General features: G+C 47.2%; 1 protein-coding gene across 6 annotated transcripts; it reads left to right on the forward strand.

The window, feature by feature from the left end:
* Positions 1-1,637: 1,637 nt before the first annotated feature.
* Positions 1,638-15,948, forward strand: LOC103306729 (zinc finger protein 501-like). 6 transcript variants are annotated; one of them, XM_065594348.1, is made up of 5 exons: positions 1,682-1,973; positions 3,438-3,564; positions 4,666-4,782; positions 6,392-6,481; positions 7,088-11,673. In XM_065594348.1, the coding sequence occupies exons 2-5, from the start codon at positions 3,438-3,440 to the stop codon at positions 8,374-8,376; spliced, it is 1,623 nt and encodes a 540-aa protein (XP_065450420.1). In that variant the 5' UTR covers positions 1,682-1,973; the 3' UTR covers positions 8,377-11,673. The 6 variants fall into 6 exon arrangements, with proteins under 6 accessions (XP_065450424.1, XP_065450425.1, XP_065450422.1 ...); XM_065594349.1 differs by having other exon boundaries at positions 1,685-1,973; positions 4,669-4,782; XM_065594352.1 differs by lacking the exons at positions 6,392-6,481; positions 7,088-11,673 and adding an exon at positions 12,499-15,948 and having other exon boundaries at positions 1,638-1,973.
* Positions 15,949-23,142: the final 7,194 nt, after the last annotated feature.

Consider the following 23,142-nt stretch of genomic DNA (forward strand, 5'->3'; position numbering starts at 1 on the left):
AAAGTTACAAAAACACAGGGAAAATTCACAAGCTAAAACAAAAGATAATCTAATGCATTTCCTTGCTATTACTTACAATTTCTGTAATTTTAAATGTGTAATTTCAGGATCTTTTTAGGAGCTGGGTTACCTGCTTGGTCTCTCTCTTTGTCCCGAGAGGGAACCAACAAAGAGAGCACAAACAAAACCTCTCCCGCACCCCCCTAGATTTGAAAGTATCTTCTTTCCTTATTGGTCCTTTTGGTCATGTGCCAACCAGGTTATTTGACTTTCTTAACCCCTTACAGGTAAAGGAGGGATTTTATGCTACCCTTCGCTGTATGTTTATGACAGCACAGATGAAGAGTTCTCCAAGTAACTTGAAAAGTAAAGTGTATTAAGCAAAGCCACACTACTACTGTGCAACTCTCCCAGCAACATTAAAGACTGGTTTAACTAGTTGTAGTGTGTGAGGGAATAGGGTAGTATCCCTCTAAGTTATTTGTGAGTCCTTTAATGGTGCTCACTGTGATCTGTGTTTTAGAAGCCATCTGAAATCAGTCCAAGCACAGTGTGCACTAAGCAAGGTCTTGTATGTTTGTACATAAATAAACATGGTTTTGGGGGGCCATCTGTGCCTGTGTAGTTTCTTCATATAATTTTTGTTGTGCACCAAGCAAAACACATGACACTAATTATAACATTTAAAAAATATTTATAACACAATGAAACAAGTTCTGATAAATGTAGCCATTTCCCCTGCTCTTAATTTGTCTAAGAACCAATCAGGGTTAGTCCTATAAGAACGGCCATACCGGGTCAGATCAAAGGTCCATCTAGCCCAGTATCCTGTCTACCGACAGTGGCCAATGCCAGGTGCCCCAGAGGGAGTGAACCTAACAGGTAATGATCAAGTGATCTCTCTCCTGCCATCCATCTCCCCCTCTGACAAACAGAGACTAGGGACACCATTCCTTACCCATCCTGGCTAATAGCCATTAACGGACTTAATCACCATGAATTTATCCAGTTCTCTTTTAAATGCTGTTATAGTCCTAGCCTTCACAACCTCCTCAGGTAAGGAGTTCCACAAGTTGACTGTGCGCTGTGTGAAGAAGAACTTCCTTTGATTTGTTTAAAACCTGCTGCCTATCAATTTCATTTGGTGACCCCTAGTTCTTGTATTATGGGAATAAGTAAATAACTTTTCCTTATCCACTTTCTCCACATCACTCATGATTTTATATACCTATAGATTTCTTAAATTGTAACTGTCCATATAATTTCTGTGAAAACATTACCTCTGGATCTGTAACAATTCGGTTGACCGTTGCTTTTGGTTGATTCCCCCCCATGCATGTGGTATGGCTACTGTCAAATAGATACAAAATGGGGGTATGATATTTGGCAGAGTGTAGCCCAGAGAGGGAATTTCAACTCCGGGAACGGTATATTCTTGTCTCACCACTGTGGCACTTACAGCCACTCTGATCCCAGATCCAGATTTGAATAATTATTAAATAATGTATTAATTTACTAATAGACACTGTTCTGAATCTCAATCCATATTGATTCTGGTGAAATGTTTGAAAAGGCGTCTCTCACCCTGATGAATTACTAAGAAATGTTCTGTGAACGGGGGGGGCAGGAGCGGCAGCACCCCTGGTTTGAAGTGGTTTCCATCCTACACAGGGTGTCCAGCCCCCACTATAACATAGTTCCAATACCCGCCCTTGCAGCAGGGAGGGGAGGGACCGGGAGCCACCAACAAACAGGGAACCGACTTCACCTCGTCTCCCCTAGTGGCTCCCTCTGCAACTCGCTTCCCCGCCCGAGCTGCTTAAGGGTTAAAGCCACAGAGCTCCGAGTCCTCCACAGCCTAGACACGCCCAGTAATTGCTGCGGGGGGGGGGGCGGGCAGGGGCCGAGCCCGGCCCGAGCTGCGCGTGCGGAGCGAGCCCCCTCTGCAGGCTGCAGCCCCAGCGCCCGGCGCGGTGAGCGGGGCCCGGGGAGGGAAATCGCCGCCTGGGGAGGGAGCTGCTGGGACCGGAGAGACCCCCCCGGGGGCCGGTTTGTGCAGCGGTCGGAGCCCGGCAGGGTCCGCGCCCCAGCCCGCGACAGCCCGACCGACCCTCCTGCTCGCTCCTGGGGGCGGGCGGGCCCCTTCCCCGGGGCGGTGCTCCGGGGGCTGCCGGGTTCTTCCCCCTTCCCGCAGAGCAGGCACCGGCCGGGGCTGGAGGCGGGGCTGGGGGGCAGGTCCTGGCTGACAGGTCCTCTGGCCTGTGCTGCTGGGGCTGTGAGCAGCCTGCTCGGGAGAGCGGGGTCGGGGCCAGGCTGGGGCCGCTGCACACACTGGCAATGGGAGGCGCTGGGGGAGGCTGAACGGAGTCCCTGGGGACCGCGGGGGAGGGAGGTTCCTTGTCCGACTGCCCCATCGGGCAGCGTGTTGGGGATTCAACCAGAGCCCTCCGGAGCTGAAAGCCTGGGCTGCTACTGCTGGAGCCACAGCTCTCTGGCTGGGGCGCCCAGGGTGTGTGTAGGGGGCAACTCAAATCTGCAGCCGGGCTGTGCCAGCTGACTCGGGCTCATGGGGCCCAGGGGCTCATGGGCTGTTTAATTGCGGTGCAGACATTTGTACACAGGCTGGAGCCTGGCTCTAGGTCCCTGCTCTGCGTAGCTCAGGCACTTCTCTCTTTCACCAACAGAAGATGGTCCAGTAAGAGATATTATCTCCACCCCCTTGTCTCTCTAATATCCCGGGACCGACAAGGCTACAACAGTGTAACCCTAATTCCTGCCCAGTACAGAGGGCAAGCCCAGGGAGGGAGCGACTGGAGCGTGAACCAACCCTGTACTCCCCCCACAGTGCAGCTCCAGCAGCTTGTGTATTTTGTACGGCTGAGTCCAGATCCTCACTCTCACCCCGCAGCAGTGGCTCCAGCAGGGTCTTGAGGAGCTGGGCCTGGTGCCCTGTTCTGGGCATTGCCTCATGGCATGTGAGGTTGCAGTGCTGTCCAGGTTGGTCTGCCCAGCCCTCCAGCATGGTGACAGAGGGACGGGTGTGCAGGCTAAATGTAAGTGGGGCTGTGACCCGGTTGCTCTGGGTCGCAGCAACGCTCACTGAAGTTTGACCTGCCTGCTCCATCATGACAGAGGGTCAGGAGGACTAACCCTCAGCAGTGGTGCAACTCTTTGTGCCAGGATACAACACTCAGAGCAGGGGGGCGGGCCCACTGTGGGGTGAGTCACAGACAGAAAAAAAATCACAGGAAAACACTGTCCGTTACTTTTTCCACATTGTGGCAAACCTGAACCCATAATAATGGTACGAACTTTCAAGCCTCCCTGGGCCCTCCCAGTTGTGTGGACCACTTGTACATCCGCATCACCTGCTACAGCTATTCCTCTACCACTGTTTTTAACTTTGCCATGCTGAGTTGGGTTGTTTGTCCTTTCAGATGGCGGTGACGTTTGAGGATGTGGCCATGTATTTCTCCCCAGCGGAGTGGGCGCTGCTGGGCAAGGAGCAAAGGCAACTTTACAGACACGTCATGTGGGAAAATTACCAGACTCTGGTCTCGTTAGGTGAGGAGCTGTGTGTGAGAGATCAGGGCCCCAGTGCACTGGGTGCTGCACAGAGACACAGTAACTGAGATGGAACGTTAGTATGAGTGGTTGGGTGGAGAGATGTCTGTGGGGTTGGAAGGAGGGGCGCATGGGTGTGGAGGGATAGAGGTGTGTTTAATGGAGCAGAGCAACCCTTTCATGGTGAGACAAAGTGAGTGTGAGAAGCTTTTGAGCCACACAGAGCTCTTCTTCAGGGCTGGGAAAGAAGTTGGTCCAATAAAAGATATTCCCTCACCCACCTGGTCTCTCTAATATCCTTGGACTGATACAGCTACAACTACACTGCATAGCTTGAAGAGGACGCACTTTCACCCATGGTCACTAGGGCTCCACAGTTTAAGGCAAGAGAATTCTGGCTCCTGTAGTTCCCCAGACAGCATGTGAGCATTGGGTTGTGTGTTCTGCAGGCCTACAGGATGAGAGGCCAGCCAACACCACAGTTAAGGTGAAAGAAAGACTGGGTTCATCTATGCTGGAATAAACGACCCACGGCACGGCCATGGCTGGCCTGGGTCAGTTGACTCAGGACGTGGGGGTCAGGTTGTGGGGCTAAAAATTGCAGTGTAGATGTTCAGGCTCGGGCTGGAGCCTGGGCTCTGCGACCCTCCCCCCAGATATCCACTCAGCAATTTTACAGTCCCACAGCCTGAGCCCCTCAAGCCCAAGACATCTGACCCAGGCCAGCTACAGGTGTTTAATTCCTATGTAAACATATCCACAGGAGGGAGGGGGATGCTGGGCCATAGTAGAATAACTCTCTTGGGCCAAGGAGAAATATACACCATGTGCCACATCTGTTCCCCCCAATCCCCTCAGACACCGCAGTCCTCTCCAGCTCCCCTTTCCACAAGGGCCAGGTTGTTTGCAACTCAGTATCCTGCCACTGCCATGTGCAGGCAGTACTGACCATAAGCTGCAGTTCATGTTTCCATAGAAAACAAATGCAAATATGTAGATCAGCTAATTGCCACAGTGCATATGGAGCTGCGCAAAGTGCAGCAGTTCCGTGGCTAGAAGTGCTTAGCTTAGATCTAATGGACGGTGATGCTTTTCTCTAAGCAGGAATCCAAACCCCCAAGCCAGTGGTGATCTCCAGCATAGAGCGAGGGGAAGAGCTGTGTGTCCAGGGTCCCACAGAAGATGAAGATAGGGACATCCTGAGAGGCACCCGCCCAGGTGAGGAAGGAGTTAAAGTGATGTGGAGGGATCAAATGAGTAGCCTGAAGGCAGCTAAAATCCTGATACATTGTGGCCAAAGTGACAATACATCCCAGAATGTTAGTCTTTTAGTCTCATGTTGTTCGGCTTTTTTGCAACAATATCACATTGTCGGCTCTCATTCAATTCATGATCCACCGTAACCACCACATTCTTTTCTGCTGTACTGCTGCCAAGCCAGTTATTCCCCATTTTCTACTATGCATCTGATTTTTCTTTCCTAAGAGAACTACTTTGTACTTGCGTTTCTTGAATTTCATCTTGGTGATTTCAGACCAATTCTCCACTTTGTCAAGATCATATTGAATTCTAATCCCGTCCACCAAAGTGTTTGTAACCCCTCCCTAGCTGTCTGAATCATTGACCGAGCAGCACTTGGGAATCTCCCTTCCCAGTTCAGGCCCAACATGATTCCATCGTTTTTTTGGGCTCTCAATTGACATTAATAAGGGATTTCCTTATTACTCCCCAGGATGGTCTGATCAGCCAATTAGAGGCCTACCTGGCAAACGTGTACCAGCATTGGGCTGTTCTGGGCAGTGCTTTTGGCTGCTTCTTTGATCACAGGCTTACAGCGAGGTTGCAAACTATGGCAGTTTTGGCCACCTAAGCCAGACTCTTATTTAATATAAAGCCAAGGGAGAAGAATAGGAAAGAGAAGAAATAAGTTGGGGAACGAAAAGAACTCACGGTGCTTGAGGAGGTAGGGGACAAAGTCTCACATTCCAGGTGATTTTGCGGAGTTAGCCAGAACTGGTAACGGTGGCTGTATTCTCTGGCTCCCTCTCTCTGGTCCAGTCTTGTTAGGACGTTTCTTAGGATAAGGATGAAGAAGATCTGGGGTCCCAAGAGAAGTTCAGGGTGGCAGCAGGATGGTATCGCTTGCTGCAGCAGTTTTTTACACACACCTGCTGTTGCTGCTGCTTTCGAGGGTTGCATTCAGTTCCCCTCCTTTATTTCCCCCCCCCCAAAGTGTTTTCTTTTGAACCCCCCCCAAAAGGAAGTAAGGGGCAAAATAGCCCAGCCCCTCATTGAGTTTTCCTCCATTTAGGCCTAAATTCTGACATTCATTTTGGTTCATTAATTTCCGGTTCCACACTTGTCTTGTTTACCAGCCATCATTTTAACACTGTCCTTGAATTGCATTATAGGCCTTTTTTGTTTAGACTAATTCCGTCATCTTGTTTATATTTTGCACCTTTTCCCATTGACATTTATTGTTGTAGGATATTGTAACACTTTATAAACTTTCTCACAGTTTTTACAGTTATACGGCCAATTAGGGTAAATTTGTGGGCCCAATTATTACAACAGCAAGTTACTCCTTTGGGTCAGGTTCTCTCCCACCCTTTGTGTATTTAGTATATAAGCTCTTCAACATCAGGACGATCTCTCTGTGCAGCGCCTGGTGCTATGCAACTGCAAACTCAGTTGTGCTACCACAATACAAATTGAAAATCAAGCCCCCATTTTATGCATCATTGATGGTGTTGAGGAAAAGGGCTTCTCTCAGTGATATTCATTCGGTCCATGCGTTGTCAACCAAAGACCTTTTGTCTTGGTGCAGATTTTCCAGATGTAGAAGAGACCTGGGACTGGCCAGCAATTGAAAGCTCCTTGGGCTTCTTCCTCACACAAAGCTCTTCCCCTGGAGCAGGTAGGGAACCATCTCTGTCCTTTCCACCAGTGGGAGCCGGAGAGCTCATTTCATGAATCATCCATCAGCAGCAAACTCTCCTCTCACAGAGCATTACAATAGGGATTGAGGCCCAAACATGAGAAATTCTACAGCTCCTCACCCTGACATCCCCCTAGAAACTCCATCTCTCCCCTTACGCAGATTCCCTCAGTCTCTTCCCCTCCCCCATTTTCCATAGAACATGGAGGGGTTGGGATCCATCACAGTGTGAGTGTTCCATGTGTGTCCCTCAGGAGAGGGGTGTCACTGCTGGTGTGTGGTGATGCTGTTCTCCTCACTGAGATGGGCCTCAGAGTAGGGAGAGAATCGTGGGGGCTGGTTCTCATGTTCATTGACTTGGGGGGCTATTATCAGGGCCTATTCCCACACTGACCTTCTCCTCCTTTCCCAGCACTGGGGCCCCTGGGAGTTTGGCCTCTTGCACTCAAGTGTCGAGGGCCAGCCCTGCTCTGAGGGGAGAGACATGGGGCTGACTCAGGCACATCCCCCTGCTGGGAATACTAGTGGCCTCCCTTTGTGAGCAGCACAAGAAATAACATCTGGATTCTCTTTGCCACCGAGCAGGGGTGAGGAACTTGAACGGAGCTGAGGGGCAGACTCCTGAGGAAGAGCCTGGTAACCTGGAGCCACTCAGGCCTTTCCCAAGGACATCAGGGAAGAACCATTCCAAGAAATCTGAGCAAGGAAGGCACCAGAAGAGACAGTGCAAGCCACAGAGGCAGAGGAAGAACCTGACCAGGAAGGAGCCAACAACCCCAAAAAGCCAGCAAAGGAGATCCAGGTCACATCTAAAGCCTCCTGCAGAGGGACAATCTGAGCCCAGAAAGACCCTATATACCTGCCGTGTGTGCAGGGAAACATTCAAGGTGCAGAAAGACTTGATAAGTCACCACTGGACGGTTCATAGGAGACATAAATTGTATCACTGTAGCGAATGTGGGGAGAGCTTCAGGAGAAAGAAGGCATTCAAAGCCCATGGGAAAATCCACAGAAAGGAGAGAGCCCATCCCTGTTCTGAGTGTGGGAAAATATTCAACCGGGCCTCCCATCTCATTGCCCACCAGAGAATCCACACTGGAGAGAGACCCTATTGCTGTGCTGAGTGTGGAAAAAGATTCTTCCAAATATCAGCTCTTACCATGCACAAGAGAATCCACTCAGGAGAGAGACCCTATGCCTGCGCTGAGTGCGGGAAGTGCTTTATGTATTCGTCCACCCTTAACAGACACCAGAGAATCCACTCAGAGAAGCGGCCCCATTGCTGTAACCAGTGTGGGAAAGGCTTCAAACTTACATCAAGTCTTACTAGACATCTGAGAATCCACAGTGGAGAGAGACCCTTCCTGTGCCACGAGTGTGGGAAAAGATTCAACCTGCAAGAACATCTCATTAGACACCAGACAATACACACGGGGGAGCGACCCCATCGCTGCGCTGAGTGCGGGAAAAGTTTCAGTCTCCTTCAAAGTCTCCGGAGACACCAGAGAATCCACAGTGGGGGGATCCCTCATCACTGCGCTGAGTGTGGGAAAACATTCAGTTGTCTAGAAAATCTCACTAGACACCAGAGAGTCCACACGGGGGAGAAACTCCATCGCTGCACTGACTGTGGGAAAGGCTTTGTCCGTCTACATCATCTCACTAGCCACCAGAGGATCCACACTGGGGAGAGACCTCATTGCTGCACTGAGTGCGGGAAAAGATTCACCCAGTTGTCAGGCCTCACCACCCACCTGAGAATCCACACGGGAGAGCGACCCTATCCCTGCACTCAGTGTGAGAAGCGCTTTGCTCACTCGTTGTCTCTTGCGAAACACCAGAGAACCCATGGGGCGGGGACTCCTGACCCTTGAGTTTGATGGGGGGGAACCTCTGCCTGTACTCACCTCACCGTTCTCCCCGCAGCCAGTGCACAGGAGGGAGACCGTCTACCTGCCCTAAAATGCTCCCACCTCCCCATTAACCAGGTACTAGATTAGAGTTTTATTGGAATGGATATTTCAGTTTTCCCAGAGGTGGTTCTGGACTTAACGGAAACCCAGGAAGGAAGTGTTCCTAAGCTTGTGTGTGATAACCTGCATATTGCCAGTGAGGAAAGCTGCCGAGGGAAAGAGAGGGCCTCCAGCCCGGCTTTAACCACGGAATGTAGCAGATTGCCGGAAAGGGGGTTCTGTGAAAATCCTCTTCATGTTCCAGGGATGATTCTGGGTGTAAGTGAAACTCAGAAGGAGTTTGTTGTGGCTCCACAGAGCCACGCTTCTGTAGAGCAGAAAAAAGCTGGGTTGTTGCTTAGAGAAGCTCCTAGGGAGAAGAATCCTCATGGTAGTTTTTCCTAACAGTTTGCTGCAACTGATAGGTGTAAAAGTGATTTGGGTGAGTTAACTCAGGGTGAATCCATTATATAGAGAAAGCAACAGTTGGTTTGGGAGACTGGCAGTTAGGAACTGAAACCAAAGTCTTTGAGGTGTCTACATCCACTGACCCCTTGCTTTAGAAAGACCCAGTGTGGCTAGCCTAGAGGAGGTTTCAGATTCGGGGGTGGAATTGTTAGAGAAATTGAACAGCCCTGTAGCCAAGTGGCTGGGCTGGGCCATCATGTTCTCCAGGCTGATTCTTTGAGTAAGCAGTCTGGGCCTCAGAGTCTGAGGAAAGAGTGGGTTACTGGTTTTTCAGAGCAGAACAGCCTTATGACTGAACCTACAAGGATGCAGGGGAGAGCAGGCAAACTCTCATCTCTAGGCACTTGGGATTTGTTTGGTATCTCTTTAAAACAGAGTCCAGTCTCTAAGCTGTTGCTGGTGGTGGATCCACAAGGAAGCATGCAGGAGAGTGTCTGTGTAGATGTTCATAGCACAGAGGGGCTGCAGTTGGGGAACACACCTAGCCAGCAAAGGGATCTCTGTAAGCAGGGATGTTCAGTTTTCAACCTTCTAGGAGAACGGGGAGGTGGGGGTGGGGAAGGACCCAATCCTGACGAGGGGAAGAATGAGTGTCAGCCTTGAAATTGGCAGCAGGTGAGAATTTGAAAGCTAGTGTCTGGGTTGATACAATCTACCTGGCTAACAAGGGAGGGGGAGATTTGCCCCATAGCAGGTAGCACTGAGGATACACCTGGCCAGCCAAGGGATTCAGTGAGACAAGAAGCATGGTATGATCAAGATACTTATAAACACTGACTTGTAACAAATGTGGTGCTACTGTTAAGGTTTAGCCTTCTAATGTATTTGATTTTGACGTCAACCCTGGTTAAAAGGTACAATGTGTATGACTTTGATAAAAAGCCTTTTAAAATATTGGGGATAATACCTACAAACACACTGTGTACCAGAGAGCTGTATACTAGTGAAATGTTACAACTGATACCTGTAAGCAATTGTAAAACTTGTCACAGCAGAGAAACCTTTACAAATCTAGTATCAGAGGGGTAGCCGTGTTAGTCTGGATCTGTAAAAAGCAACAGAGAGTCCTGTGGCACCTTTAAGACTAACAGATGTATTGTTTACAAATCTAGTCTGCTGTATAGAAAGGGAAACTGAGGCACATTGCTGTCATGGCTAAATGCCAAGGTAATTACACCCTTGAGAGCATTAATGTCTATACTAAAGTAACGTTAGATGAGAAGACTTTCAGAAAATGAAGGTAGCCGTATATACAGAGCCTGATTTAGTCAGGCATGATTTTGATAAATTATTTCTGTTGTATACTAATACTTGTGATGTAAACCAGAAGTGTAATAATAGAGGACCAAGAATGGAAAATTCTTGTGCTGCATTCAGCAGTGTCTAGGAACACCCCTTTCCGCATCAATTTTACGTGGAGTGTGTGATGCTGAATGGAATTTAGGGGACACTTTAGGATATTATGAATATCAATATTGTAGAATGGCAATGAATTATGCCAGATAGGCCATGTAAGATATCTGCAAAAATGTCATCATTTGCCAGATATGATCTCATTTATGTGTTTGTATCGCCTTTGTATTATGAGTTATAGATATGTAGGTATGTCTGTATTTCAAACTTGTGCTATACTTCTGAGCGACACCCCCAGACAGTTTGGCATCAGCACTACCTAGCCTACTTGATGGCCCATTGAGGACCAACAGCTATACAATTGACACATTGAGAGAAGGCAGATATACCTTATGACTCAGCAAGGCATGCGGGGACATGCCTATGAAGGGAACTGGGCTTTCAAGCCATGTACTGGGCAATTTGTGTTTGGAACAAAGGAAGCACAGGCAGTGTGGCAAAATACTATGAAAGGCAGCTGCATCTTCTTCATGTTTTCAGTCCTGCTTCTTACCTCTGGAGGAACTTTGCTACAAACTGAAGCTCTGAACAAGGACTGAATGATCTGTCCAAGCTGTGTGAATGTGCTCCAGAGGGACTTTCAAGCCAATAAACTCACCAGTCCTGCTAGGAACCTGATATAAACAAAGACTTCAAAGTCCATATATGTAACTGTTTTACCATTTAACATCTTTTTGTTCTCTTTTTTTCTTTATAATCTTTTTAGTTTTAGATACTAAAGGATCGGTTGGCAGTGTAGTATTTTGAGTAAGACCAGAAAATAGCTGTTGGGGATGTTGAAATGCCTATAGTTATCCTTGGGGAGTCAGCCTACCCCTTAATGCCGTGGCTCATGAAGCCATACACAGCCACCCTGGACAGTAGTCAGGACCTGTTCAACTATAGGCTTAGCAAGTGCAGAATGGTGGTAGAATGTGCATTTGGACGTTTAAAAGCGCGCTGGTGCAGTTTACTGACTCAGATAGACCTCAGCAAAACCAATATCCCCATTGTTATTACTGCTTGCTGTGCGCTCCACAATATCTGTGAGAGTAAGGGGGAGACATTTATGGCGGGGTGGGAGGTTGAGACAAATCGCCTGGCCACTGATTACATGCAGCCAGACACCAGCATGGTTAGAAGAGTACAGGAGGGCGCGGGGGTGCACATCAGAGAAGCTTTGAAAACCAGTTTCATAACTGGCCAGGCTTCGGTGTGAAAGTTCTGTTTTTCTCCTTGATGGAACGCCCCCCTCCCCCCCCCCCGCTTGGTTCAATCTATTTCCCTGTAAGCTAACCACCCTCCCCTCCCCCTTTCGATCACTGCTTGCAGAGGCAATAAAGTCATTGTTGCTTCACATTCCTGCATTCTTTATTAATTCATCACACAAATAGGGGGATAACTGCCAAGGTAGCCTGGGAGGGGTGGGGGAGGAGGGAAGGACAAGGCCACACTGCACTTTAAAACTTATTGAATGCCAGCCTTCTATTGCTTGGGCAATCCTCTGGGGTGGAGTGGCTGGAGGACCCCCCCACTGTGTTCTTGTGCATCTGGCTGAGGAGGATATGGAACTTGGGAAGGAGGGCAGTTGGTTACACAGGGGCTGTAGCGGTGGTCTATGCTCCTGCTGCCTTTCCTGCAGCTCAACCCTACACTGGAGCATATTAGTTTGATGCTCTAGGGGCCTGAGCATTGACTCCTGCCTTCTGTCAGCAAGCTGACACCACCTATCCTCTTCAGCCCGCCACCTCTCCTCGCATTCATATTGTGCTTTCCTGCACTCTGACATTGCCTCCACGCATTCTGCTGTGCTCTGTCAGTGTGGGAGGACAGCATGAGCTCAGAGAACATTTCATCCTGAGTGCATTTTTTTTGCCTTCTAATCTTCGCTAGCCTTTGGGAAGGAGAAACATATGCAGCTGGTGAAGGGAAAAAAAAAGGGAGAGTGCTAGTTAAAAAGACACATTTTATAGAACAATGGGTACACTCTTTCACGATAAACCTTGCTGTTAACATTACATAGCACATGTGCTTTCGTTACAAGGTCGCATTTTGATGGGTTCACCCCTCCCCCCACCGTGTGGCTAAGAGCGGGAAATATGCCTGTTCAACCACAGGCAAACAGCCCAGCAGGAATGGGCACCTCTGAATGTCCGCTTAATAAAACCACCCTTTTTCAAACAGGTGACCATGAATGATATCACTCTCCTGAGGATAACACAGAGATAAAGAACGGATGTTATTTGAATGCCAGCAAACACCGGGACCATATGCTGCAATACTTTGTTCTGCAATGATTCCCAACTACGTGCTGCTGGCCTCGTGTGGTAAAGTGTCCTACCATGGAGGACGGAATAAGGCTGCCCTCCCCAGAAACCTTTTGTAAAGGCTTTGGGAGTACATCCAGGAGAGCTTTATGGAGATGTCCTTGGAGGATTTCCGCTCCATCCCCAGACACGTTAACAGACTTTTCCAGTAGCTGTACTGGCCGCGAATGCCAGGGCAAATTAATCATTAAACACGCTTGCTTTTAAACCATGTCTAATATTTACAAAGGTACACTTACCAGAGGTCCCTTCTCCGCCTTCATGGTCCGGGAGCACACCTTGAGTGGGTTCTGGGGTTACTGGCTCCAGGTCCAGGGTGAGAAACAGATCCTAGCTGTTGGGGAAATTGGCTTCTCCACTTTCTTGCTGTGAGCTATCTTCAACCTCCTCCTCATCATCTTCCTCATCCCCAAAACCCGCTTCCGTGTTGCGTTCTACTCCATTGATGGAGTCAAAGCACAGGGTTGAGGTACTGGTGGCTGCACCCCCTAGAATGGCATGCAGCTCATCATAGAAGCGGCATGTTTGGGGCTGTGACCCGGAGCGGCCGTTTGCCTCTCTGTTTTTTTGGTAGGCGTGCCTGAGCTCCTTAATTTTCATGCGGCACTGCCACGAGTCCCTGTTATAGCCTCTGTCCTTCATGCCCTTGGAGATTTTTTAACTGTTTTGGCATTTCGTTTACTGGAACGGAGTTCAGCTAGCATGGATTCGTCTCCCCATACGGCAATGAGATCCCGTACCTCCCGTTCGGTCCATGCTAGAACGCTTTTGCAATTCTGGGACTCCATGGTCACCTCTGCTGATGAGTTCTGCATGGTCACCTGTGCTGATCAGCTCGCCACGCTGGCCAAACAGGAAATGAAATTCAAAAGTTTGCGTGCCTTTTCCTGTCTACCTGGCCAGTGCATCTGAGTTGAGAGCACTGTCCAGAGTGATCACAATGGAGCACTCTGGGATAGCTCCCGGAGGCCAATGCCATCAAATTGCGTCCACACTGCCCCAAATTTGACCCGGCAAGGCTGATTTCAGCGCTAATTCCCTCGTCGAAGGTGGAGTAAAGAAATCGATTTAAAGAGCCCTTTAAGTCGAAAAAAAGGGTTTCGTTGTATGGACGGGTCCAGGGTTAAATCAAGGTAACGCTGCTAAATTCGACCTAAAATCGTAGTGTAGACCAGGCTTTAGGGTTTGGCTGTAGATAATGGAGCATGTGATGTGTCCTGGATGGAAGCTGGAGGCATGTAGGTAATTATAGTGGGAGTGGCTGGCTCACTACAAAAGCAACTTTTCCTCTCCTGGAATTGACACCTCCTCATCAATTATTGGGAGTGGACTACATCAACAAGGGTTCTCCACTTGTGAGGTAACTCCCTTCTCTTCATGTGTCAGTATAATTATGCCTGCATCTGTAATTTTCACTCCATGCATCTGAAGAAGTGGGTTTTTTACCCACGAAAGCTTATGCCCAAATAAATCTGTTAGTCTTTATGGTGCCACCAGACTCCTTGTTGTTTTAATTTTATCCTTATCCTACATACAGTTTTACTTATGTTTGACTACAGATTTTTTTCTCCCACTGCTGTAAAAGTTTATGCCCTTTCTGATTAACTGAAAACTTTATCCCCAAATTCCTCTCTGGCTGGGGGAGAATTTCTATGGAAAGGAGCTTTTTTTGAGAGAAATAGATGTTCAAAATCAACACTGTTTCCAACTGTAGTGTATAGGATTAGGGTTGTGTCTCTTTTCAGGACCCAAATGGTAGTATTCACTGTGTACTAGGTTTAGAAGTTGCTGGAAACCAGTCAGAGCAGCAGGGTATCTGTAGTGAGGTCTGGCATGTATGTGTATATTCAGCAAACATGATTATTTGCCATCCAACTGCCTGTGTGGTTGGTTCATACTACTTTTGTTGTGTAAAGAGCAAAAGACACAACACCAGCTCTTGTGATTTTAATCACAACTCCTGTGATATATGGGGATTTCCTTAAAGCGCCAGCTCCTGTAGTCATTTGATGACGTGAGAATCCCAGGTTTCCCTTGAAGAAAAATGTCAATTTCCAGCTGTTGTAGTTGAGGAAAAAAGCTTGAAAACGTGACCCTCTGAAGGCTCAAGATATTTAAAAAAAAAACAACCAAACATGATGTTTCTTATTTTTTTAAAATCTCATTATTTTTCAGCCAAACTTGTTATTTTGGGGTATTGACTCCTGAACAGTTGGGGCTGTCAATACTGGATGGGGAAGAAGAAACTCAAGCAAACAGGATTAGGGGAAAAGCTAAAGGAAAGCCTTGGGTGGGAGACCGTTGATAAATGATCCCATGTCTTGTTTTAGGTCCAGTGAATGCTGTCTGACACCCTGGGCCCCAGCCCTGCAAACACTTACACACCTGAGTGACTTTACGCATATGAGCTGTCTCAGTGAGTGCAGTGGGGCTGTTCATGCACATAAAGTTAAACACGTGCGTAAGCGTCAGCAGGAACCGGGCCACAGCCCTTTCTAAAGTGATGTGAGCAAACACCATGTGGAGAAGAAGCAACCTCCTAGTAGCTGACTGAGCAAAAACAAATGTCACAGGGGTCCCAAGCTCCACCAACAACCCTTGGAAAACAGGGGGCCTGCGCTCTCCAGAATGGAACCTCTTCCCATTACTTCGGGCTCCAATCTCAGGCAGTGGAGATTCCATCCAGAAAAGACAATAGGCTGTTTGATAAAATAAGAAAATGGTATGAACTCCTTCCAGAAACGGCTCCAGAAAGACGCCTGCTTTGACTTCAGGCAGCTGGAATGTGAATCCAGACGGGATGAGAGCCTAGGCCTCCGGCCAAGTATCCTGTCTCCAACAGGGGCCAGCACCAGAGGCTGCAAAGAAAGGTGTAAGAGCCTTGCAATGATGGCCCATAGGGGAACTTCCCTCCTCACCCTGAAGCAGGAGGGTTAGATCCCTGTCCAAGCTCTTCTTTATTTTTTCACCTTGACTATCCCAACTCTGGACTTTCCTCTTGTCATATAAATGTCCAATTTTTTCTTGAATCCTGCTGAGCTCTTGGGCTCATTGATATCGTGTAACAATGAGTTCCACTGGCTAATTATGTGTTTGTTTCCTTTTCCCAGTTTTGAATTTGCTCCCTTTCAGTTTCATTGACTGTTCCTTTTTTCTTGTGTTGTAAGATGGGGAGAACAGATGTTCCTGGTCTATTTTCTCCATCCCATTCATTATTTTGTATACATTCACCATGCCCCCTCTAATGTATTTCCACTCTAAGATTTCTGACTTTTCAATCTCTCTGCATAGGAAAGATGTATATAAAATAAATGGTTTCAGAGTAGCAGCCGTGTTAGTCTGTATCCGCACAAAGAACAGGAGTACTTGTGGCACCTTAGAGACTAACACATTTGTTAGTCTCTAAGGTGCCACAAGTACTCCTGTTCTTTTTATAAAATAAATGTCCTGAATTGGTAGGTTAATAGGCCCTGTGATCACCCAACATGACAGCAGGTGGCACCGCACACCCAATTGAGTTGCCCGAGTGCTTTACCTAAGCCACACATAGATCCGCAATGGAGTACTAGCCAATTTCCCAAATCCCCAGCCTTCCACTTCTTCTGGGATATAAACTAAGAATTATACCATCTTGCACTGCTCAGGGATCTGTACAGTGCAAGGTCATTAATATAGTTTGCTCCCCCTTCGATATGGGGATGATATGCAACAAGTCTGTGATAACCAACCTGAGATTTACCCAAACACTTAACTTAAAGAGAAGCTGGTTAAGATAAAACATAAAACAAGTTTATTAACTACAGAAAGATAGATTTTAAGTGATTATAAGTGATAACCAGATCAAAGCAGGTTACCTAGGAAATTAAACAAAAATGCAAACTAAGCCCAATATAGTAGCTAGATAGGATCTGAATAAGCAATTTCTCACCCTGACTGATGATACCAGGAGTCACCCAAGTTTCCATGCATAGGCTAAGAATCCCTTTAGCCTGGGACCTGGACTTCCTCCCGTTCAGTCTTTTTTCCTCCAGTGTTTTAGGTGTTCTCCTATGTGGGGAGTGAGGCCACAAGATGATGTCACTCCCTATCTTTTCTAGTCTCTCCAAATGGCAGGAATCCTTTGTTCCAAGCTAAGTTCCCAGCCCAGTTTGTGGAAAAATACAGGCACCAAAATGGAGTTCAGTATCATGTGGTCTGGTCACATGGCTTTGCATGCTTTGCTGAGTCATAACAGCCATTATCCATATGATGGATGAAGCATTTCCAGGAAGGCTCACCAGGTGGGAGATAATCTTATCCTAAGACCAACTGTTTCCCTTAATGGTCCATTACCTTGAATAGGCCCTTCTCGGCCAGCTATCTAGACTGGAAACATCTTGCCTAGTGGGTGTCTCCCAGGTCTAACTGCATTTGAAATACAGATATATATTAAATATTCATAACCCCAAATAAAAAAAATGATATATGCATACAGAGAGAATAATCGTATTCAGCAAATCATAATCTTTCCAATGACACCTCATATGACACATTCTGTACAAGATGCATCATGTCATAATCATATCATAACCATACCACTATGATGAATATTAGGTGCAGTGTCACAAAACTTAGGCAGGGTTTATTAATGAAATGAAAATGAAGCAAGAGATATTTGCATAGTGCTAAGAATAATAAAGTCACAGACAGACAAAGACATGAACTTAGATATGATCTTATAAAACTTCGTTGCACTGAGTGTGGGAAAAAGTTCAGGTTTGTAAGACATCTCACCGTCCACCAAAGAAATCACACTGGGGAGAAACCCCACCGCTGTGCTGAGTGTGGGAAAAGATTCACCCAGTTATGAGGCCTCATCACTCCGCAGAGAATCTGCTCAGGAGAGCGACTCTGTCCCTGCACTGAGTGCTGAAAGCGCTTTAGTCACTCGTCAGCTCTTACTAGACATCAGAGAACCCACAGAGGAGAGCGCGACCTGATCCTCATGTTTGATGTGAGGAAGCTTCTGCCAACTCTCCCTTCACCCTTCTCCCCAAAGCCTGTACATAGGAGAGGAACCGTGTACCTGCCCTGAAATGCTCCCACCTCCTCATTGACCAGACACAAATGCAGGTGCTAAGTTTGGTAAGGTGACTTGTGTAGCCCTGGGGATAGGAGCATTAACCAACAAGCCACATAAACATCCCATTGTGGGTGTTACAGGCTGGTACCGGAGGAGAGGAGACGACTGGAGTCTGGGCTGCTGTGTACAAGGCCCTGTTTCTCCCAGGCTGTTCACTTGCTCTGTCTCCCACCCACCCCAGATCCCACAGATACAGTATATTTTTTATTTCTTCTGGTTTTTCTTCTTTACCCAATTTCTCCCAAATGCAAAGTGTATTTCTAAAAAGACCAAAAAGTATATTCCTGCTTCTGAGTAACCAAAAGGTTGTGAGGCTCCCTCTGTGCCCCTCACTGCACTGATCAAAGCAGACGGCTTTGTTATAACTGCTCTTTTCTCTCAATAACTTGACTGTGTCCCTGGAAGAGGAAGTGGAATGCTAATGCCACTAAGATTGAGATATTCCCAAGTCTCGGCCCTGACGTGTAGTGGCAGGACATGGGGGAAGTTCTGTCTGGGTCCTGTCATTCTGCTTCATGGCCTGATACTCATGTACAAAAGGTTTTATGTACAAAAGGTTCTAGTTTGGGGGATTTTATAGAGGACTGTAACCAGGGCGGGGCAAGCAGGGCAGTTGCCCTGGATGCAAAGCTGTGGGGGGCAACAAATGGGGCAGTATAGGAGGGACATGTAGGGTCACGTGCTCCCTGCCCAGATTTCTGCCTTCATTTTAGCACGACTGATTAGAAGCCGGTGGGAGCCATCCAGCCCTCTTGGGCCCATGGCTCTCCGCACTGTGGGAGCTGAGGCGCTGGCTGGCTGCCTGGCAGTCCTCCCTGCCCTGTGCCCCGAACTGGGCCACCTCTGCATGACCAGGTGCTCCCCAGGCAGAGTGTGTGGCACAGTTCTGAACTGCACTCTTGCCTTTCGCCCAACAAAACCTGGCTCCAGTCAGCGACGCCCTTAGAGCTGGCCCCTGCCTGCAAAGCCAGGCTGCCATGACTCCCTGGGGCGCTTGCTGGGGGGCATGCCACGGTTTGAAAATCTGTGCGCTAAATGGATTATAATCAAATTTACAGATAGGCAAAGAAAGAAAATTGCAGGCTGAGAACTTATTATAGTCAAAATCTAGTGATTTACTTTTGAATTAAGATGTTACAAATGGACTTGCAAATGAACAGTAAAAAAACCAGGCATGATTTGTTGACAAGGATATTTACTTTGTATATTTGACATGTGATATTGACAATTTGTGTATTAATAGTTATAAAAGCTTTAACTTTTTGAATCTCAAAGTCTACTATCAGTAAGGAATTGTCTGACTTCCCTCTTTCCCATAATTTCCCACAACTGAGAAAATTCAAGTCAATAAAAATATTTTAAAAATGCTTAAAACAAACATTAATATCCATTGAAATTATTTTTAAAAAGTGAATTCTGCCAGACCTACCTGTATGCTACAGTGAGTTGACCTAGTCTTCAGTGTTGCTGTGAGAGTTGTATAGCAGTAATAAACAGCTTGGTATATTTTACTTTTCAAGTTACTTGGAGAACTCTTCATCCATGCTTGAATATTTCCACTTCCTTTCCTTTTTTAATTCCAAAATGCCATCATAGACACACCAGCTCTCAGTTTGATCAAGTCTGAGGAAACATACACAATGATTTCCAGTGTTGTTATGTCATCCTAAAAACGTAGTACCTGTAATGCAGTGGCGGCTCCAGGCACCAGTGCTCCAAGCGCGTACCTAGGGAGGCAAGCCATGGGGGGCACCCTGCCAGTCCCTGCGAGTCCCGCGGATTTGGCGGCGGGCACGCCGAATCCGTGGGACCAGCAGACCTCCCACAGGCATACCGCCGAATCCACAGGACCAGGGACCTCCTGCAGGCACACCGCCGAAGACAGCCTGCCTGCCATGCTTGGGGCAGCAAAAAAGCTAGAGCCGTCCCTGCTGTAATGACAGCACCTTTGCATTAATAAGTGCTAATGTTGATACAAATAACATTGATGTCCCAATCAATATTTGAAACATTATTTTAAATATTGTCATTTTCAAGTTATATAGAAAAGAACTAAAGAGAAGGCAAATGAAATGTTTATCTGTGGTGGGTACCTTTATATGAACAGTCAGTGAACTTATTTGAACACAGTTCATTATTTTAATATAACACTCCAGATGCATTTTGTTTTCTTTCAACTTGTATCAAGCACAGAAATCTCTGATGGAAATAGCTGAAGGTCACATTTTAGAATTTTTCTATGGTTGGACTTCACCTCCACTGTAGTGAGAGGACATTTACTGAATTGATATATGTTGCAATTGTTCACTTTGACTCTAAAATTGCAAAATAAGCAAAAAAGTCGCTAGTTATTACAATAAAATATTTTAATTAATTAAGCAATTCTTACTTTCGTGGTTAGTGCCGATCACTGGTGACACCTATATTTACTCATTCCTATGTATTTGAATTATAAGACCCCTTTTGTACACAAGAGAATTTTCTTCATGAATTACTGCAGAGAATTCCTATATAATTTAGTGCTGAGTCTGCCTCTCCATAAAAAGTTTTCATGGTCTGTAGTCTTGATCTATCCAACTACTGCACCAAACATCCACATGGAGGGGGAACGTTAATAAAGGTGCATGTGCAGAAGGGTCAGAAAAGGGCTTCAGAGATTCATAGCTATTAAGACCAGAAGGAACCAGTCAATCATCTATATCACCTCTGTAACACAGGCCATGAAATGTCTATGAATTACTTCTGTATGGAGCCCAATAACTTGTGTTTGACTAAACCATCTTCCATAAAGGTGTCCAGACAGGATTTGAAGACATCAGAAGCTGGAGAACTTCCCTTGGAAGTTTCTCCCAATGGTTAAACACCCTCACGGTCGAAAATTTGTCCTTATTTCCAAATTGAATTGGTCTTTCTTCAGACATCAGGTCTTGGTGTCCCTTCATAAGAGGAGCATTTCAGGGAGGTGAAAGTGGGTTTTCAGACACTGACCGTGGACACAAAAGTTTATTAGCCAGGGACATGCAAGTCTACTTCATGTGGGAGCCCTTTCCATGACATGCCCCCTCCGCATACAGGGCTGTATTTATGTCCCAAGCCCAGGTCCAACTGCCATAACTGCCGCTTTGGAATGTCCCATTCTCCTCCCTCCCTGGTCAGGGCTGCTAATCCCCCTCGCCCTCTGAGGGGTCACTTAGAGGTGGAGAAGATTGGCCAACTGCCAGAACTGCCAGTTTGGAAGGTCCCACTGTCCTGGAGGGGTGGGATGGGGATTGTCCTTACTCAATCTCAAAATGTGTCATTTTGGTAAAAATCCCCCTTTGCTAAAGAGAAGAGGAAAAATGAAAAGGGTCTGATTGTTCAGAAATCCAAACCAACCAAAATTAAACAGGTGAAATTTCAGCCTTTGGCATCCTTCGACTGAAGTACTCAATACTTGTTTTGCCTCAGTCTTCACAGACAAGGTCAGCTCCCACACTGCTGTCCTGGGCAACACAGGATGGGGAGGAGGTGAGCAGCCCTCAGTGGTGAAAGAACAGGTTAAGGACTATTTAGAAAAGCTGGACATGCACAAGTCTATGGGTCCAGATCTAATGCATCCGAGGGTGCTGAGGTTGTTGGCTGATGTGAATGCAGAGCCATTGGCCATTATCTTTGAAAACTCATGGCGATCGGGGGAGGTCCTGGACATTTGGAAAAAGGCAAATATAGTGCCCATCTTTAAAAAAGGGAAGAAGAAGAACCCAGGGAACTACAGACCGGGTCAGCCTCACCTCAGTCCCTGGAAAAATCATGGATCAGGTCCTCAAGGAATCCATTTTGAAGCCCTTGGAGGAGAGGAAGGTGATCAGGAACAGTCAACATGGATTCACCAAAGGCAAGTCATGCCTGACCAACCTGATTGCCTTCTATGATGAGATAACTGGCTCTGCGGATATGGGGAAAGCAATGAACGTGATATAGCTTGACTTTAGCAAAGCTTTTGATACAGTCTCCCACAGTATTCTTGCCAGCAAGTTAAAAAAGTATGGATTGGATGAATGGACTATAAGGTGGATAGAAAACTAGCTAAATTGTCAGGCTCAACGGGTAGTGATCAACGGCTCAATGTCTAGTTGGCAACCGGTATCAAGCGGAGTGCCCTAGGGGTCTGTCCTGGGGCCAGTTTTGTTCAACATCTTTATTAATGATCTGGATGATGGGATGGATTGCACCCTCGGCAAGTTCGCGGATTACACTAAGCTGGGGGGAAAAGTAGATATGATGGAGGGTGGCGATAGGGTCCAGAGTGACCTAGACAAATTGGAGGATAGGGCCAAAAGAAATCTGATGAGGTTCAACAAGGACAAGTGCAGAGTCCTGTACTTAGGACAAAAGAATCCCATACACCACTACAGGCTGGGGACCGACTGGCTAAGCAGCAGTTCTGCAGAAAAGGACCTGGGGATTACAGTGGATGAGAAGCTGGATATGAGTCAGAAGTGTGCCTTTGTTGCCAAGAAGGCTAATGGCATATTGGGCTGCATTAGTAGGAACATTACCAGCAGATTGAGGGAAGTGATTATTCCCCTCTATTCAGCATTGCTGAGGCCACAACTGGAGTATTGCGTCCAGTTTTGGGCCCCCCACTACAGAAAGGGTGTGGACAAATTGGAGAGAGTCCAGCAAAAATGATCAGGGGGCTGGGGCACATGACTTATGAGGAGAGGCTGAGGGAACTGGGCTTGTTTAGTCTGCAGAAGAGAAGAGTGAGGGGGGGATTTGATAGCAGCCTTCAACTACCTGAAGGGAAGTTCCAAAGGGGATGAAGCTCGGCTGTTCTCAGTGGTGGCAGATGACAGAACAAGGAGCAATGGTCTCAAGTTGCAGGGGGAGAGATCTAGGCTGGATATTAGGAAATACTATTTCACTAGGAGGGCGGTGAAGCACTGGAATGGGTTACCTAGGGAGGTGGTGGAATCTCCATCCTTAGAGGTTTTTAAGGCCTAGCTTGACAAAGCCCTGGCTAGGATGATTTAGTTGGTGTTGGTCCTGCTTTGAGCAGGGGGTTGGACTAGATGACCTCCTGAGGTCTCTTTCCACCATAATCTTCTATAATTCTATCCCCCCTACCCATCCCCATCCTCGCAGTGAAATGGTTCATCATGTCAGCTGGGAACTTTTATCCCGAGTCTGGGCATAAGTTTCCAACTCCCTCCCTCCCCCTCAACAGGCGAGAATGGTCCTTCCCCAGCTCAGAATGGCAGTTGGTAATTAGGAGTGGGGGCAGGGTTCTACAGTTTGAAAGTAGAGTGTGAATTGCCCAGAGAAGGAGGGTCTGGGCCTCTATTGGCTCCATCCCACAATCCAAAACCTTCACTGCAGCATTAATCCCTGGGAGCA

The sequence above is a fragment of the Chrysemys picta genome, chromosome 4 (assembly GCF_011386835.1).
Source record: "Chrysemys picta bellii isolate R12L10 chromosome 4, ASM1138683v2, whole genome shotgun sequence".
NCBI classification, from domain to species: domain Eukaryota; kingdom Metazoa; phylum Chordata; order Testudines; family Emydidae; genus Chrysemys; species Chrysemys picta.

Coding starts and splice junctions, on each gene's coding strand:
- LOC103306729 (XM_065594348.1), top strand. CDS start 3,438: ATGGCGGTGACGTTTGAGGATGTGGCCATGTATTTCTCCCCAGCGGAG. Junction 3,565..4,665: donor CCAGACTCTGGTCTCGTTAG/GTGAGGAGCTGT, acceptor CTTTTCTCTAAG/CAGGAATCCAAACCCCCAAG. Junction 6,482..7,087: donor AAGCTCTTCCCCTGGAGCAG/GTAGGGAACCAT, acceptor GCCACCGAGCAG/GGGTGAGGAACTTGAACGGA.